This window comes from Micropterus salmoides, unplaced genomic scaffold, assembly GCF_014851395.1.
Source record: "Micropterus salmoides isolate LMB-PRFRI ecotype aquatic unplaced genomic scaffold, ASM1485139v1 Ms_hic_scaffold_3853, whole genome shotgun sequence".
Taxonomy (NCBI): domain Eukaryota; kingdom Metazoa; phylum Chordata; class Actinopteri; order Centrarchiformes; family Centrarchidae; genus Micropterus; species Micropterus salmoides.
Genome location: NW_024043210.1, coordinates 1 through 17,649, shown reverse-complemented (window position 1 = coordinate 17,649; position 17,649 = coordinate 1). Strand labels below are relative to the sequence as shown.

The 17,649-nt window shown below is 39.1% G+C and overlaps 1 protein-coding gene and 1 long non-coding RNA gene across 2 annotated transcripts; both read left to right on the top strand.

The window, feature by feature from the left end:
- Positions 1-782: 782 nt before the first annotated feature.
- On the top strand, positions 783-3,930 carry LOC119885012. Its single transcript, XR_005441143.1, has 3 exons — positions 783-1,159; positions 2,309-2,365; positions 2,478-3,930. It is a non-coding gene; the product is annotated as an uncharacterized LOC119885012 (long non-coding RNA).
- Positions 3,931-9,651: 5,721 nt separating this feature from the next.
- LOC119885011 (arylsulfatase D-like) lies at positions 9,652-17,335 on the top strand. Its single transcript, XM_038695277.1, has 10 exons — positions 9,652-9,752; positions 10,539-10,688; positions 10,918-11,039; positions 11,167-11,289; positions 11,752-11,954; positions 15,126-15,346; positions 15,760-15,896; positions 16,209-16,346; positions 16,578-16,737; positions 17,173-17,335. Exons 1-10 carry the CDS (start codon positions 9,748-9,750, stop codon positions 17,318-17,320), a joined length of 1,407 nt encoding a protein of 468 aa, XP_038551205.1. The 5' UTR covers positions 9,652-9,747; the 3' UTR covers positions 17,321-17,335.
- Positions 17,336-17,649: the final 314 nt, after the last annotated feature.

Below are 17,649 nucleotides of genomic sequence, written 5' to 3'. Positions count from 1 at the left end.
ACTTTTAATTTTAAGTATTTTTTAAAAGCCAAAAAAATAGTTGGCTAACATACATAAGTGATAAATGTTGATATATTGACAAACTCTGCTGTAGCTCCAGATTCTCAGACCTCAGCCATGTAGCATATAGTAATGTGACTGCCGAGCACATAACGTTCCCATATATTGTTCCATAGTTCTGTAGTACATCCTGTTAGTCAATTTATCTCAATATCTGTGTATGTACACTGTATGTGTGTCAGTTCGTGCAAACGTTTTACACCAGACAAATTTTTGTCCATGTTCTGCATTTCTTCTTGTTCTGCACATGCCTAACACAATTGTGCCTGCAGCCACCTTCACTTCCTTTGACTGACCCTAGCACATTCTCCCATTTTATTCGACTTGATTTCACTGACTCATTCTCTTTTTTAAATTTATCTTGAGTCACGCCACTTATTACTTATGCCACTCCCTTGTTTTTTTGTTTAGCACTGGATTTACTGTGTACTATTTCATTTTTTTTGTGTTCTTAAGTTACTGACTCACACTTTACACCCAACATCCCTTGCCCCACCATTTCTCTCTCTATTTTCACTCCAACATATCCTGCCATTATTACTCTGGCTGAAGCCAGTTTTACAGTATACAATCCATATTGTCCAGTTTCTTTCTCATAATTTTAGTTTAAAAGTGCAAAAAACGTTACACCTCATTTAGAATAAATTTAGAGGACTTTAGAAGCATAATATAACCATTAATATATTTTGCCCCAGATTACCTAGCGACACACACACACACACACACACACACACACACACACATTATGTCTTGTCATTGAGCCTGGCTGCTTAATTGCCTTTCATTATTTCAACCAGAAAATGGCACCCAGTGGTGATACTAGAAAATTACTCTACTTATCTCCATAAATAGGTGTTACACCAACACATTTGTATGATAAGACATGCTGAAATTAATGTTTGTAGTTCAAATGGTACATTGGCATGGTTGACTATGCATTTGCAGCTCATCTCATCTATTTTGTTTGTTTGTTTTCCTACAGGGGCCAGCTCCGGCTCTTTAGCAGGCATCGTGAGTGCAATTGCTGTGGCTGTAGTGGGAGCAGTCGTAGGATACTTCACTTATCAGAAGAAGAAACTGTGCTTCAAAAATAGACAGGGTATTTATCTTACTGACTAATTAACTAACCACACAAAAAAATAATAACATGATACCTAACTGCTGAACACAAGGCTTGATATTTGACTGGACTTAAGCACTTAGACAATAAATTCATTTAGACCCTTGTTTCTTAAACATTAACCTGCAAGCCAAGAATCTGTTGTTTTTCTAGTGCCATTTGGTACCCAACTTAAGCCTGTATGGCTTGTTTAGGTCCATGCCTGGAAATGTTTAAAAGTCACTGGTCTGGACTAAGGAAGAGCAAAAGACTAACGTCATTCACTCAACTATCATCAACTCCCATCAGATCTTCAGAGCAGATCCCTTAAGAGTTATTGATGTCATACAGGACAGCGCAGTATATGGTTGACTTGGACAGCAGAATCCCAGCCTTTAATTAGGCTTCCAGCGTCTTCAGTAAGACATTGCTGTACCCAGGATCCAGTGCGAGCTCAGCAGTCTTTCTTTGAGACATAGCGGACTCAGCTTTATCCCTTAGAAAGTTTTATCGATTACAGTCAACTCACACACATCTTCCATACCAGTTCTACTAATTCAACATTTTCATTTATAGTCAACATGAACAATAGGCCATTAATCTTAATCAATTTAACGCAAATGTCAGACTCAGAATTAAAGACTAAACTGTGAATATTTATTTTAATAGCTAGTATGTATCAGTATTCTAAATTTGAATATGCATCACTTTCATTTATGTTATTTCCCTGCAAGTTTCTGAGACAGCTCAGTCAGTATTCATGAATATGAATGATTCTCCCACAGCAGTGGAGAGTAAGTATTATAAATTGCAACATAGCTGCCTGGAGCTGCTCCATTGACAATAAATGGGAAGGATCGACTGCACAGACACGAGTAGTTTTGAGAACACCAGGAAAAAATGCAACAAATTTCTTGGTGGTGATAATAAGCAATTAGTGCTGGAAAAAATATTATATATATATATATATATATATATATATATATATATATATAACATCCTCAGAAACTTGCCCAGGGTGTTTTCACTGTCAAACTTTATTCATTGTCAGTTACCTAAATGCTTGTGAAATTGCGATGACTTGTCTGCTTCATTTTGTCTTTCTGCGTCTTTTTTGCTTCGTCTGACTTTGTCAATCTCTGTGATTAGAACAAGATCCAGAAGCTGCCCGCAAAGCTGATCCAGAGGCTCAGTCCAATCCGCAGGGTAGGGCACGCACACACACCCACACAAAGTGCATTTTAAGAAGATACAAACACACAGATCAAAAACATACTGTACAGAAATGTTTTACAGTGTATTTCCCCCCTTTTTGCAGTCCTTAGCAACCTGCTGAACTCCTCCTAGACCAGCAATGATCACATGACTGTCTGAACCAACTACAGGCAAGAAAAGTGGCAATCTCACTGTCAGGCTCTATGTTCTGTAGAGCTAAATTACTGTGAGGCCCCAGACCGTGTGTGTGTGTGTGTGTGTGTGTGTGTGTGTGTGTGTGTGTGTGTATATGTGGGAAATGAGTTGGCTAAGAAAAAGAAAGTAAATAGATGTGCATGTTAGAGGTTTTATGATTGTTAAGATGATTGGTTAGACTTTCTTCTTTGAACCAAATCCTACAACTAGACAAGTGGACATTAAAGAGATTAAATCTCAAATTAAGTGTGACACTGAGAAGGCTATCGAGTTCTAGTAATTCAGTATGGATATAAACCAGTGACAGATATTGGTGTTGTAAACGTTTAACTTTGTACTGAATTCTTACAAGTGGATTTTTTTTAATTGTCTGAAAAATCCACTAGTAAGCAGTCACTTAAGTAAAATATATTTTTCTTTTTCAGTGTAAATGTGTGCAGTATAAAGGCAGGATAAATGGATAACAGGGGCTACAATAACTACCACAGTGATTTCTGGATTCTGGCTAGGAAAACAGTATAGGATTCTAGGGATGCTGTTACATGGTCCAATGTGTGTTGAGTGGGCCATTGATGTCACTGTGTGTGTGTGTGTGTGTGTGTGTGTGTGTGTGTGTGCGTGTGTGTTTTTTTTGACTGGTGAAGGGGCTTTGTTTTAAATCATGTTGGGTGACTTCCATTCTTCTTTGTTCAATAAATGAACTGAGAGTGAAATTTTCAATTAAACACCAAAAAACAAACAAACAAACAAATGAAACAAACCCACTGCACATTGATTCAAGTATTCAAAAGATGTCAAATTATGTGACAATATTATCCCTTCACTTTTGAATGCATATATTTTCAAATTTACTGAGTGGTGATTTGATTTGAAGTGAAGTCCAGCCCAACCCTGTTTCTGTCAACAGATGAATTTTCACTTGACATGGACATACTTCAAAAGCGGTCATGTAGTATTGTATTAGACATTGTTCTGATGTAGTACGTGTCAGTCTAGTTGTGATGCAGTAAATTCTCCTCTATAGTGCCTTTCACTGACACAGCCTGGCTTGGCCAATCTACAGACACACAGGGAAGAGAGCTGAGACATAAAAAGTGAAAACAGGCAAAATAGTCGATGAATGTATCACAATAAAGACAATTGAGGAATGTATGATCTTAGTTGATCCATAAATTATCATTTTGTGTATATGAAACTGTTACATTATTGTACATTATTCCAACTGCTACTGTATATCTGTTCACCGTGGGCCAGTTTGCTTTTAACAGCCTACATTAATTTCAGCTTTAAAACTCTCATTGTGTGTCTTTTTATTTGAGTAAGCCAGTTGCTGTCACAGTGTTTCTTTGTATTGTTCATATTTCCATGTTACAAACACCATTCACCTGTGATTTTTATAGGAATTTTACATTTAGCAGTGTTGCCTCAGAGCAGACACAGGTAGTCTTTAGTCAACTTGTTTGCTGTGGTATTTGTGATATTATTGTGAAATGCCTCAGAAGCAGCGGTACTGCGTATAAAAAGCCCAACTGTTGTTTGTGTTTGTTTTTTTGCCTACTATAGCACAAAAAATATTAACTTCTGAATGTCTTTTTGTTGCCTTGCAGTTTTGTATTTGCTCTGCTCCCTTTAAACTTTGATAATAGGGTTGTAGAGGTTGCATAGTGCTGCAGTTCATGTAATGTGTGTTACTTGTAAAGCACCATATAGCTGCAATACAGGACAGAGACTGTTGCTAACAGCCTAGCCTCAAGCTGAGAAATATAAATAGTCTGTGATGTCACATATCGATTAATCCTACTGTATAAAGTGTGGGCTGGACGCCAGGTCAAAAGCTCTCTTTGAAATGCCTTTTTAATCCTGTGATCTGTGATAGACTGATTTTCTCTTGACACATTGGAACTAAGTGGATAGTGTGTGTCTGTAATCAATGGCATGGCGTGATAATGCACAAAATACCCGTTAAATAATAGTACAAGCTTTCGGATGTAGCCACTAATGCCTTTAAAACAAAACATCCTCCTTTTAACGCAGTATTCGCCCCTTTCAAGAGCACTCTGCTGTGCTGCAGTGCACATTCTGAAACCTTACTGGGACTGATTTGATGTAAAGGAGACTGAAACAACAATAAATCTCTAAAACTGGAACAAGGACTGCTTGTAATACACAAGCAGTCCTTGTTCCAGTTTTAAGGTTCACTCTACATTTAGTCCAAAGCAGTCAGATTCCTTGTGAACGAAAACGAATGGAGAACAGCATCCAGAACAGAATGTAAACCAAGGAAATCTTAGACTTTCTGGGTCCTGAAGTGCACTTCCCAGATAATGCTAAGGCATCAATCATGGCGCTGAACAGTCCTGCCTTATACCATCTCTTGAATATTCCAGAGAGGAAAACGAAGAACAATGTCATCATCAGAAGAGAGATTAAAAACAAGCAGAGATGTTTTGCAGGTGATTTTAAGAACACAATCTCTATGGGAGAAGCACTTTCCTATCCTGTATACATCTTGATTCAAATTAAGAAAATTAATTTTTGATTTAGATTAGTGACTCTTCCTTTTTTTATTTAAATATTCTGTGTTTTATTTGTGTAGGAACTGTCTTCTTCATTTTTGTCATCTGGCACTTGTGGTGTTGTTCTGGAATTGTGTAAATAATGTTTGAGTCAATTAAACCGTTTTCGTGGGAGTTGTTTTTTTATTTCCCTGCCAAATATCTTTGTCTTTTGTGTGTGTGTGTATGTGTGAGTGCGTGTGTCTTACTGTGATATGACAAATCAAATTACCTTATTTAACTTATTCAAATGTTAAAAAACTTAGAACAGGAGGTGGTACATAAATTATTTTTTCATTGAACACCTTTATATAAACGTGTGTGCAGCTGCGTGTGCCTGTATCTCTCTCTCTCTCTCTGTTTGTGACTTTCTTTAATGCCTACAAGCTGCTGGAAAGAAAAAAAAACAAACAGGCATCCTAAGACATGACCTGAAATGCTCGATATGTCAGGAATTTATAACAAGGAAATTCACAGTTGTGTGAATGATTAATGGTGACAGGCCCATAAAGACACACCTAAGGCCCTCAAAAGTAAAATGTGGGAACCTTTGATTTTTCCTGCCTTACGAATACACACAAAATTCCTGTACATGTGCCTGTATTCATTTCATACCCACCAGTCATCACGCCCACATCAACTGTGAATCATCTAATAAAATTCAGCACTGCAATCAGCTATGACAACTTGATATTGACTCAGAGTTAATTTGAATCAAGCCAATCGGGCTAACTTGTCTTTCATGGTTGAAATAATTAAACTCAGCTTTGTTGGTGTCTGTGAGATAAACTCATATTCATAAAAATACCAGAGGTGTAAGATGCATTTAGATAATTTTCCCAAGTGTATTGTAATACACTTGGGAAAATTACCCACAACTCACAGACAACATGTGATGGGAGGCCATCAGTACCAAAATTGGCAAAAGGGTTGGGAATCAGTGGTGTAAACTACAGTAATGAGCAATTTATCATAAGTCTTGATCGCAAAATAACATTTAGTGGAGCAATCTCCCTTTAAAATGTGGTGGAGGGAAGTACACTACAAATTCATGCAAATTGTGCTTCGGTAAAGTAGGAGACACTGTGTATGGTTGTAACACTTTTTGCTTCAACAACTATAACACTAGAGTTCTCACACTTTTATACAAAGTACCCACATTTGATCACTACAATCCTCTACAAGAATATCACAGACCTTGTGAGTTGATGTCAAATGCAACGTGTTCCCTTGTTACAACCTACCCCAATACCAGGGTAGGTTGTAACACATGCTGGGGTAAGTTATAACAATCAGACAAAAGAAGCAAAAATAGATGCCACACTATATGATATGCTTCAAAAACAGGTAGTGATACAAAAGAACAATGTTTCTCACTGTAAAAGACTATGTCTGATGACTCGCGTGTATGTACAGTATGTGTATATAAATGTATCTATAGAATAAACTTACTGAACAATGTACTTAATAAATACTACTACAATGTACTTAATTAAATAACATCTTTGTACATCCTTAGGTCTAACAAAAATCTGGTTTGTGCTTGAGTGTGTCAATGTGTGTATATTCTTAATCAATGTCACAGTCAGTGCTTAAAGTGGGCTGGTACTCACCGGTATGTAGTCCAAGCACTTCTATATTTTACTCTTTGGCGTACCGAGACCTTTTCATGCGCACTGGAATTTCTGACATGCCCATATGCTTCTCTGCCATCTCCACCGGCGGAGATGGAGTATAGAAAAGATGAGTGCCGATACACACGCCAACACGCCAACATGTGAACAACGTGAATGGGAAGTACAGGTCACAGTGCTGACAAATGAATGTTGGTAACCCTGGAGTCAGCCTTGGTGGGCCCAGACTGCAAAGATCACTCTGTAAAATATTAAAATCAAGTAAATCCCTAGTTGTATGTATAGCACTGTTTAAAGAAGTGTTACAGTGCTTTCAGACCAAAAGCGAAGCGAGCGTTCAGGGCGGTGAGTTTACATACAAAGTCAATGCAAAGACGCGTAGAGCCGCGATAGCCTATCAGCGTTGAAATTGTCCCTACGTCACCGACGGCTTCAGAGCGTTGTGTGGAGAGGGCCTGGAAGAGCGGGCTAATGAAAATCTGATGGCCGACTGAGAGCTGCTAAACTTGGGGGAGAGGAGCAGGGAGCAGCGTTCCAGGTTTTGGACAAATAAACACCCGTAGTCGGACTGGATTCTGCTCCGACAACTACGCCGTTTTCTCACGGGAGGAGCTCGGAGTACACTGCTTTTAATAAATTAGCTTTTTACTTCAGTTTTTGGGATTACAACGTTGATTTATCTTCACTCAAGCTTCTCAGCAGCTAGTTTCCATGCACATCCGGTTCCAGTGTTGTTGTTAGTGTCGTTAACTCTGTTGGACTACTACTTCATATTTATATAAAAACCAGAAAAAGCTGGACATTACTTGGAGAAAAGGAAGCGAGGAGTTTGAACTTCCTGGTGAGTTCAGAAAACATGTCTGTAACTTTATTCCAGCTATTGTTGTACTTTACTGTACTTTACTGTACTTTACTTTAAGTTAGCATAGAATAGCCCTGATTGATCTATTCAGAAAACAAACATTTTAGTTGTTGTCCTGCTGTCTTGCTGACAGACCTGACAAAGCATGAATTCATATGTTTAACAAGTCTGCATCATGTTGTAGTTATTTCGGCATCAGTTTGATCCGTTTATTGCTATTTAAACACAGCAAAATGTTTACTTTGGGTTAATACAGCTGTAGTAATGCCAAGTTGTGTTTATTCGCATTATCGCGTGTGAACACTCAGTAGTTAAAATTGCCTTCTCGCGTTGTGTGTGAACACTTGCAGCGAATGTACTCATGCGAGGAAAGCGTCGCGAGGAGAAAATTCACGTTTGGTCTGCATGCCGCATTACAACTCACCCCACTCCTGTCAGACAATGTTAGCTAGCTGTATTACCATAGTGGGTTGAAATTAAAAAGGAAAAAAATGCATCACATGTTGCCTAAGAAACTACTTTTCAATCTAAGTCAAACAATTTTATCTGCAATAGTATAGATACCAAACAAAATATCGTCATGGTCAAAGAATCCACTTTCTGACATCAAAATAAGTTTTTTCTCTATATATTCTGAATGTACCTGTTTCCAAACTTGATAACCACCATGCCTGATTGGGGAGGAGGTAGGAAAATACTCAAATAATCACCTAACTCCTATCTTATCTCTAATTGGTGGAACTGGTGTTGTTACAACTCTCCCCATGTTACAACCATACCCGGTCTCCCCTACTTGAGTAAATGAGCTGTTACTTTTTACACATGTAAAAATCCTTTGACTGAATCCTTGAACATTTAATAAAACACACAACTTCAAATGCAGCCAGTAAATATGGATGTAATATAATACAGCAGGATAGCTGAAGAGGGCATGTTTAACCTTTTGAAAGCAGACGGTGCTCTGGGCGATGATAATGATTGAAACATTTTTTTTTCCGCCGTTTTAACTCCGAAACCCGCCGATGTTGTTGCTCCGAGTCTAAGCGGGCGCCATCTTGATTATTGCGCAATACCTGCAAGCTGCCTGCCTGCAGCATACAGTGTTTTTTGACATTTTGTGGCCGATCCGTTGGAGATATATAGACATGCATATCAAATGAAAGGTCTGCTCAAGCTCATCACTGTGGGATGCTCCTTTCTAAATCTACAGGCCTGTAAAGCATGGGAGTGCTTTTGGTGACAGGAATGTTGATGAATACTCCTGTTTTTATCAATATTTCAATGTTTTGTCATTTGGAAATAGGTTGTATGGACTGAAAAAGTGTTTTAAAGATATCTATCAATAAAAGTCAGCATTTTAACAATAAATATTGCCAAAATATGGAAATTCACCTGGTATATTTGAAAATGTTGTATGATAACTGTTGTATTTTAGTTTATTTTCATCAGATTTACAGTTACAATTGCATTCTAGGTGTATTAGAAGATATTCAGTTGCATTAAAAGCTAACTCAGGATGGTTTATTGCATCAAAATATAGCTTTTTTTTACCAGGCGAGGCTATAAATTTCAGATTTTTTATTTATTGCATCTCCATGTAGTCTGTAAAAGTAAAATAAATATATTAATACACAATGGATTCATATTCCGTAGCTTCTGACTTTTCAAAGGAGACCAGAATTATGATTCTAGGCCAAATGGTTGAGGAGTTATTCCTGATAAATTTTGGGTATGTAATTTTAGGCGTTTTTTCTGGAAAAAGGGGTCTGTTTTCATCAGGTTTAAATACATGCTTCTATCCATCAGCATCATCATGAGATGAAAAGAGCAGTTTTTCCTTCTCAGATTATTTTGTTCAAAGTTTTTAATGTACCAAAGAGGTTTAAGTCAAGTCATCTCTATTATCTACCTATTTAATCATTTGAGAGGTGCTGATCTCCCAAGTTGGGAACCACTGTTGAAAGGCATAACGTTTCGTGCGCATTTACTCCACACATTAAGGTGAATGTGGTTGTGCGCTCACAAGCCAGTCAGTACAGTAGAGTCAGGGAGGCGGGTCCAGTGGCTGAAGCAGCAAACAAGGAAACGTGTAACATTCATGTGGATGAATCAGTGTATTGTGCAGACATGAGGTGAGTCAGTCTACATCGTAGGTTTGCCTTTTTCAAACAACAGTACGTGCAATGTCTTTTGACGGAACTACCGTATAACCAGGTGAATGAACAACAAATGAAGAAGGAAAACTAACTGACGCGTCCATTTGATGTCGACGGTTTTCCATTCAAGCTATTGCAATCTGTGTTCACACTTTGGACCTTACAGTTATCCCAATATAGTTATCAACATACAAACATTTGTTTTGTATAGGCCTACACTGCGGTCACATCAGTCAAAACAACATAGGCTAACAGAGTTTCTGAGAGGTCAATCATTCCTGCTCCAGACAAAGGTCAATGTTCCTCAATACCGTTTGTGCCAAGTCTTCTTGTGCCGTAGTAACGTTATTTAACTGCCGGGTCTAGTGAAAGGGAAGTTCAACTTGTTGCCTTGCTTGTGAGGGGTAACTGTAAAACTAGACAGAAAGAAGAAATTAAGAAACCTTGCTGAAGATAAATGGGATTTCTTGAAAAATCGGTCTAAAAAGGCAGGACACTTCTGTGGGCAAGGCATATACTGGAGTGAAAAAACAGATTTTAAAATGCAAGAGCTTTATTTTTAGTAGTGGTAGTAGTATAGTTTTAGGGCTGCAAATTAGTTTTCATTATTAATGTTTTCTTTCAATCAATCTTTGGTCAAATGTCAGAATACAGTTGAAAACAGAGTCCAAAGTTTCAGCAGTAGGCCATCGATTTATTTATTTATTTATTTTTCTTTAAAGTCAAATTAAATAGCCCAAATCATTTATATTTTACCCTAAGGTCCCCCCTGTTGGTACTTCTCTCCCTGCTCCTGGAAGCAAGGAGTGATGTCACAGGGGCAGAGGTGGAGAGGAAGCCCAACTTTGTTCTGATGATGGTGGACGACCTGGGCATTGGTGATATAGGATGCTACGGTAATGATACCATCAGGTCAGTCCTAACAAATGTGTTACGCTTCTGTTTCCTCTACTGTCTCACTGAAAATTTTCATTTTTAACAATGTCTTTCATCACCATTCCAGCCTTTTTATTACATCATGTGTAGCCTATGGTATGTCAATATCTCTGTTTCTTGTCTCCCTCTGATGGGCTGCACATAAATGTTATGTAAATGTATTTCAGTATCTATATGTCTCTGTTCTACCTATTTACACCTGTAGGACTCCTAACATAGACCGACTTGCTTCTGAAGGGGTAAAGTTGACACAGCACATTGCAGCTGCTCCTCTCTGCACCCCGAGCCGGGCCGCTTTTATGACTGGGCGCTATGCTCTCCGCTCGGGTAACAGACAATCTCAACCTCACTTAGCCAGTACATGTAGGAGCATCCTGGTCGTATGTGTACAGCAGTGATTGACAGCATGCACCATATGTGTTTATTCATTTTATTTTTGTACTTGTATGACTAGGAATGGGCAGCACAGGCCGTGTACAGGTGTTGCTGTTCCTTGGAGGTTCAGGGGGGTTGCCACCCAGTGAGACCACCTTCGCTAAGAGGCTGCAGCAACAAGGATACACCACCAGCTTAGTGGGTGAGTTAACATAATGTGATAATTTATTTATTGGACCTCCATAGTGAAATTTCTCCTGACCAGGCAACAGAAATAGACACTTATGGACACTTAAGTCAGTTGTCGAGCTGAATCAGTTGTACAGGATGGCACTTGCATGTTTACACACACCTGTGTGCAGTGTTTCTGTAAAGAATATAAAATGGGGATCTGTGTGTTGGAAGCACACAAAAACCACATGGTTTACACTTGGCATCCAAGTATTTTTATATTATTTATTTATTTTCAGGGACAATGCACATCGGTATCACTGTAAATGTGCTAGTGCTGGCCAAAAGGCAAATTTTTAAGGTACTCCATGGCCCGGTGTTAAATTAACCATTAAAACAACAAGTGTATGTAGGATGTTGAGATTAAATCATTTTGCAATGTGAAAGGCTTACTAGTATTCACATTCCTGTCCTCTCCTCTTTGTCTCTGCAGGAAAGTGGCACTTGGGTGTGAACTGTGAACACAGAGGGGACCACTGCCACCATCCGAACCAGCATGGTTTCAGCTACTTCTACGGCCTGCCGTTCACCCTCTTCAATGCCTGTGTGCCCGGGCAGGGCAGTGACGTGCTGGAAGACCTACAGCACACACTCCAAAATCTTACCATGGTGCTTGGTCTGGGACTTTTCACACTGGTAAGGGTGATGTTGTGTCAGTTGGGGCTTTTAATTTCCTCTGCAACTCCAGATCTGGAGTTGTCCCCGGGTGCTGTACAGTGGCTGCCCACTGCTCCCTTGAGGGATGGGTTAAAAGCAGAGAATGAATTTTGCTACATGTATGTGTTTATGAGAATAAATTACCTTTTAGAAATGATCACACAAAGGCACATCTGAAGAAGCACAATATGAGACAAAGATAGCTGAGCTGGAAATCTGAATGAAAAACAAAGAAAACTGAGAGTTGCATTTTGGTGGCCAGACGACGAGGAAGAAACTGGAAAACAAAGAGTTGCTGTGCCGTTCACCCCAAAGCAAAATAACTAATGTGTAATCACTTAGACATGAGGCACTGGGTTGAAAAAAACATTGGGAACAGAGATTGTGATTGTGAAATCAACAGTTACCTCAGCCTGAAACCTGTTTTTAGGAGAAAGCAAAGTAATTCTGAAACTAAAATTTGTGAGGACTTGGCGATGGCCAGTACATGTAGGATAAATGGGAACCAGCTGTGCCACAAGTAGAGGAAACAAAAAGGCTTAAAACAAATGTCTGTTCTAAAGAGGAAAATGGATAACTACTGTAATTTAGAGTGCTCAGCAGGAAGACAGAAACCTATAAAACTATCTTCAAATCTTAATTTATACTGTACAGTATGTATGAACAAAGGACACAATGTACTACTTGTTTCACTTGGTGACGACTTTATTAATGGTGAGTGATATCATCTGGTGGCAAAATCGTGGAATTGCATCAGAATCCAAGTCCCAGACAGTAAAATGAAATGCCATGGTACCACAATATTACATGTACAATGCAATACAGTGCAACAGCCCTGGAATAAATGCTGCACTTGTATAGACGAGGATGTCAAATATTGGTTGAGATGTTATCAGAGAGGAAGGTAAATTTTCTTTCTTTCTTTTATTTTTAAAAATGTCATTTTGTTTATTTGATAGATATATATACACTGAACAAAATTAACTCAACGATGTTATCAAAGATATTGCTCAGGTGTGCCTTATGCTGCGTTCGAGACCGGTCGGAACTGGGATTTTTCCCAGTTGAAACTTCTGACTTCCGACCTCAAAGCGTTCCAGCATGGTGGTGCATGACGCCGAAAGTGAACGAAAACCATGACTGACCGTGATAAAGTGTACACACAGTTGCACTTTCAGCAGTGTTTTAGGTGTTACTTCAAAGGATGGCAGTTTAACTGCAACAACTGACTTAAACCCTCCCCCATCATCCTTTGTGACTCCCCCATCGCCACTGTGGACTCCTTCCGCTTCCTGGGCACCATCATCTCCCAGGACCTCAAGTCAAATCATCTCTCTCACCAAGAAGGCCCAGCAGAGGATGAAGAAGTTCAGCCTGCCAAAAACAATGATGGTGCACTTCTACACCGCCATCATTGAGTCCATCCTCACCTCCTCCATCACCATCTGATACGCTGCTGCCAGGGACAAGGGCAGGCTGCAGCGCATCATTCGCTCTGCAGAGAAGGTGATTGGCTGCAATCATCCTTCTCTTCTGGACTTGTATGACTCCAGGACTCTGAGGCGAGCAGGAAAGATTGCAGTTGACTCCTCCCACCCCGGACACAAACTGTTTCAGACTCTCCCCTCTGGCAGGAGGCTGCGGTCCATCAGGACTAAAACCTCTCGCCACAAAAACAGCTTCTTCCCGTCTGCAGCTAGCCTAATTAACAAGTCCCGGGTCCCCCACTGACACTCCCCCCTTGCAAACGATACAAATGTCTCTGGACATGTAAATACTGTTTCATCTTGTGTCGGGCACAGAACTGGCACGTCGCACATATTTGTTGCTGATTGTTGATCTTTGTTGTATATTTTTATGTTGTCAGTTTATATATTTATATGTACACAATATTCTCTTCCGTTACGTTACTTCTGCAGGGCACAGACCCAGAACCAGAATAATGCACGTGTATATATCTGCAATGTTTTTCTTCAATTCCATATTTATATATTTCCACATTTATTTATGTTGACTGTATGTTTGTCTACGTGTAGCACCTTATCACCACAGCAAATTCCTCGTATGTGTAAAACACTACTTGGCAATAACGCTCCTTCTTCTGATCTAAATAGCCTTTACGTTACTAGTTAAATGTGTACATCTCTAGCTACATCAGTTGGTAACCCTCAAGTCAGTCAGTGTTGTAAATTACACTTCCTAATGTTTTGGCATTTTTAACAATAACTTTTATGCAGAGAAGATGACACATGAGATTCTTTACTGTAGCCAGCTACCTAATAGGCCTAACATATTTGTACATCAGTGTACATGCGGAACAGGTTTTACTATATGATCGTGTTTCATTATCTATTTTCTGTCCAATATTACCTGTTTAATAATTAATGTGCAATATTCTCTGCAGCTATTTATTCATTAGTACTTTTTGGTTCCACACACCTTTATATTTGTCTTTACATTTTTATTTATACTATTATATTTATATACTCTTTATCTATCTACCTTTGACAAGTGTGCAATTGTGACAAAAGAATTTCCCCTCTGGGATCAATAAAGTTTTTGTGATTCTGTAAATTTATGATTTTAATTTAAATTACATACATGCAAATGTACTTTTTGTTGGCTTTGGTTTACCATTTACAGTGTGTGTCTCCATGGCATTGTTTTGTGACGTAATGCAGCTGCTACTCGTGAAGTCGGGGTACATATTTTCACAAGTAGGAAATCCGACTTCAAGTGGTGTTCCATAGTACTTTTTCTAGTTAGAGGTTGGAAATTTCCCAGTTCCGAGCGGTCTGGAACACGGCATTAGGCTGGTCACAATAAAAGGCCACTTGAAAATGTGCAGTTCCATCACACAGCACAATGCCACAGATGTCGCAAGTTTTGAGGGAAATAGGCCTTTTGTGTACATAGATAAAGTCTTAGATCTTTGAGTTCAGCTCATGATGGGGGGGCAAAAGCAAAAAAGTGTTTATAATTTTGTTCAGTGTCTATCTATCGAGAGATCTATATATCTGAATTTTTGAAACCAAAACCTCTAAACCCAGGCATCTAGCTGTGTACTGTACGGCAGTAGTTTCATTTAGTGTGTGTGCGCTTTCTTTCTAAACCCACTGTGTGTGTGTGTGTGTGTGTGTGTGTTTGCAGGTGTGTGCCCATGTGTGTGGCCTCCTGGACGTCAGCCTCTGGCTCCTGGTAGCACTTTGTTTTCTTACTATCCTAGCGACCGCTGTGTGGTATATACCCTTTGAACTCCTGCCCACCTGGAATTGCATCATCATGAGGAACCAAGAAGTGATCGAGCAGCCAATGACGGTGGAGACACTGCCCCAGAGGTTGCTGGGAGAAGCACAAAATTTTATAAAGAGGTATAAATATGTCTGATCAAAGCAGTTTCATATTTTATGTGTCTACAGAAACATCTTAAATTGTGAAACTGACTTGTATTGGGTAGTCCTGTTTCATCACATGCATGCAGCTGATTGAGCCTCATTAGTGTTTCTTTCTAGTGTTTTATGGTGAAAAAATAGCTTTTTCGTACTGTCAATCAACAAATTCCATAAAAAGACCCAAAATCAACATTTTTATCTCTCTCAGTATTTTCAGACTTGCCTACCCATTTTGTAGCACTCATCCCACAATTTGTTTCTTCTAAAAACAAAAATACTTGTTTAATTTTCAAGTAATTTCAGCTGGTAAAAACAGCTGGTCAGTGAACAGTTTTTTAAAATTTGTAGCTTAGAGTGTTATTGCCTTATCCTTTATCATCTCTCCTCTTCAGGAATGTTGATCGTCCATTCCTCCTCTTATTCTCACTGGCACATATCCACACGCCACTCTTCAAAACCCCCGCATTTGCTGGCAAAAGTCGCCATGGTCGCTATGGTGACAACCTAGAAGAAGTGGACTGGCTCATCGGTGAGAGATTGGCTATACAGTTAATGTGCTAATATTGGCATGCATCGTTTACAAACATTTACTCTGTTTTGAGGGTCTAAACTGGTCTGATTGGCCGCCAACACAGTGCAACATTTCACGAAGGAGCAAACATCCCATCATCACTGGGTCACCTACGTATAACACTGTTCTGTATGTGTGGCATTTCAAAATTATGGTGACCACTAAAAGACATACTACGAAAAATAAGACAGAGTAAAGTCAGAGCAGAACTCTCAATTGATCTCTTTACTGCCTAACCACCTCTAATGCTTTATTTAATATGTTTCGTAGGTAAGATGACAGAGACGGTGGACTCCCTCGGCCTGGCAAACAATACTCTGATGTACTTTACATCAGACCATGGTGGATACCTGGAGGATGCTGATTCGCTAATCGGCCAGAAAGGAGGCTGGAATGGCGTCTATAAAGGTAGATATCATGTTACACTGTTTTTAATGATATTTACATTCACTGCAATCTTTGATGTAATTATAGCAGTTTCATTGGTATTCGAAGTCTCAAAACATATATGAACTGTTGATAAAACATTAACATAAGTCTAACTTGGTTAAATGACAATTATACAAAGATTGTATCTTTTTTTACTGCATTTACTGCAAAAAATACAGATACTGGTCTTGTGATATTTCTCACCTATAGGTGGGAAAGCTATGGGGGGCTGGGAGGGGGGGATCAGGGTGCCTGGTATTTTCCGCTGGCCTGGCAGACTGGCAGCTGGAAGAGTAGTAGATGAACCCACTAGCCTCATGGACCTGTATCCAACGCTGAAATATTTGGCCAAGGACACTCAACCCGACAGGTAAAGACTGGCTGAAATGGGTGCCTTCTTTGTATTGTGTGTGCTATCATTCACTGAGTCTCATTTGTTTTATTCTTGGGAATGCTGACAAGCTTCTGTATTTGTTGAATTCAGTAGTACGCCAAGCTATTGTTTAGAGTTACAAAAAGAGGTGAGACAAAGACTATGAACATGAGCATAATAATTCATTTGTTTTCTAGCCAGATGATCACAATGTGGATCCAGGAGCACGTCATTATCTGTAAACAGCCATGACTTTTGTTTTGGCAAAGGCTTCTGTGTGGACACAGATTCAGGAAATTTAGCAAGGATTGTAGGTGAAATCAAAAGTCTAGTGTCTCTTTCTGCATGTAGAGTTGTGGTAATGCTCTCTTTATATTCCACCTTTTCCCTCTCCCACTCTCTCTTTCTCTCAATTGCACCTTTTTCTTCCAGACAGTTAGACGGCTATAACCTCATGCCATTGTTGGAGGGGAAGGTAGAGCGATCAGAGCATGAATTCATGTTCCACTACTGTGGAATCTACCTGAATGCAGTACGCTGGCACCCAACTGGAAGTAAGTTCACACAGAGATGCATATAGTTATCTAGCAGACAAATATTTTTTGACCGTTATGAAGTCTGTAGTTTTTTCTGCATAAAAAGGCACCTGTGCTGATGTGAAAATGAAATCAAACTATCTAATAGAATACCAGAGAATAGAGCTAAAGTAAAATCTTAATACTTAAGTAAAAACAACAAAGACTAGCTTGGAAACTGCATATATTAAGATATGTGTCAATGAGTGCAGCCCCCTAGTGTAACTCTTATTCTGTAGGTTTAGTTGTTTTCTTGTATTTGTAAACCTTGACGGTGAACTTGAATGACAAAACTTTGAACGTGAGCTAAACATGTGAATTTAACTAATAAATC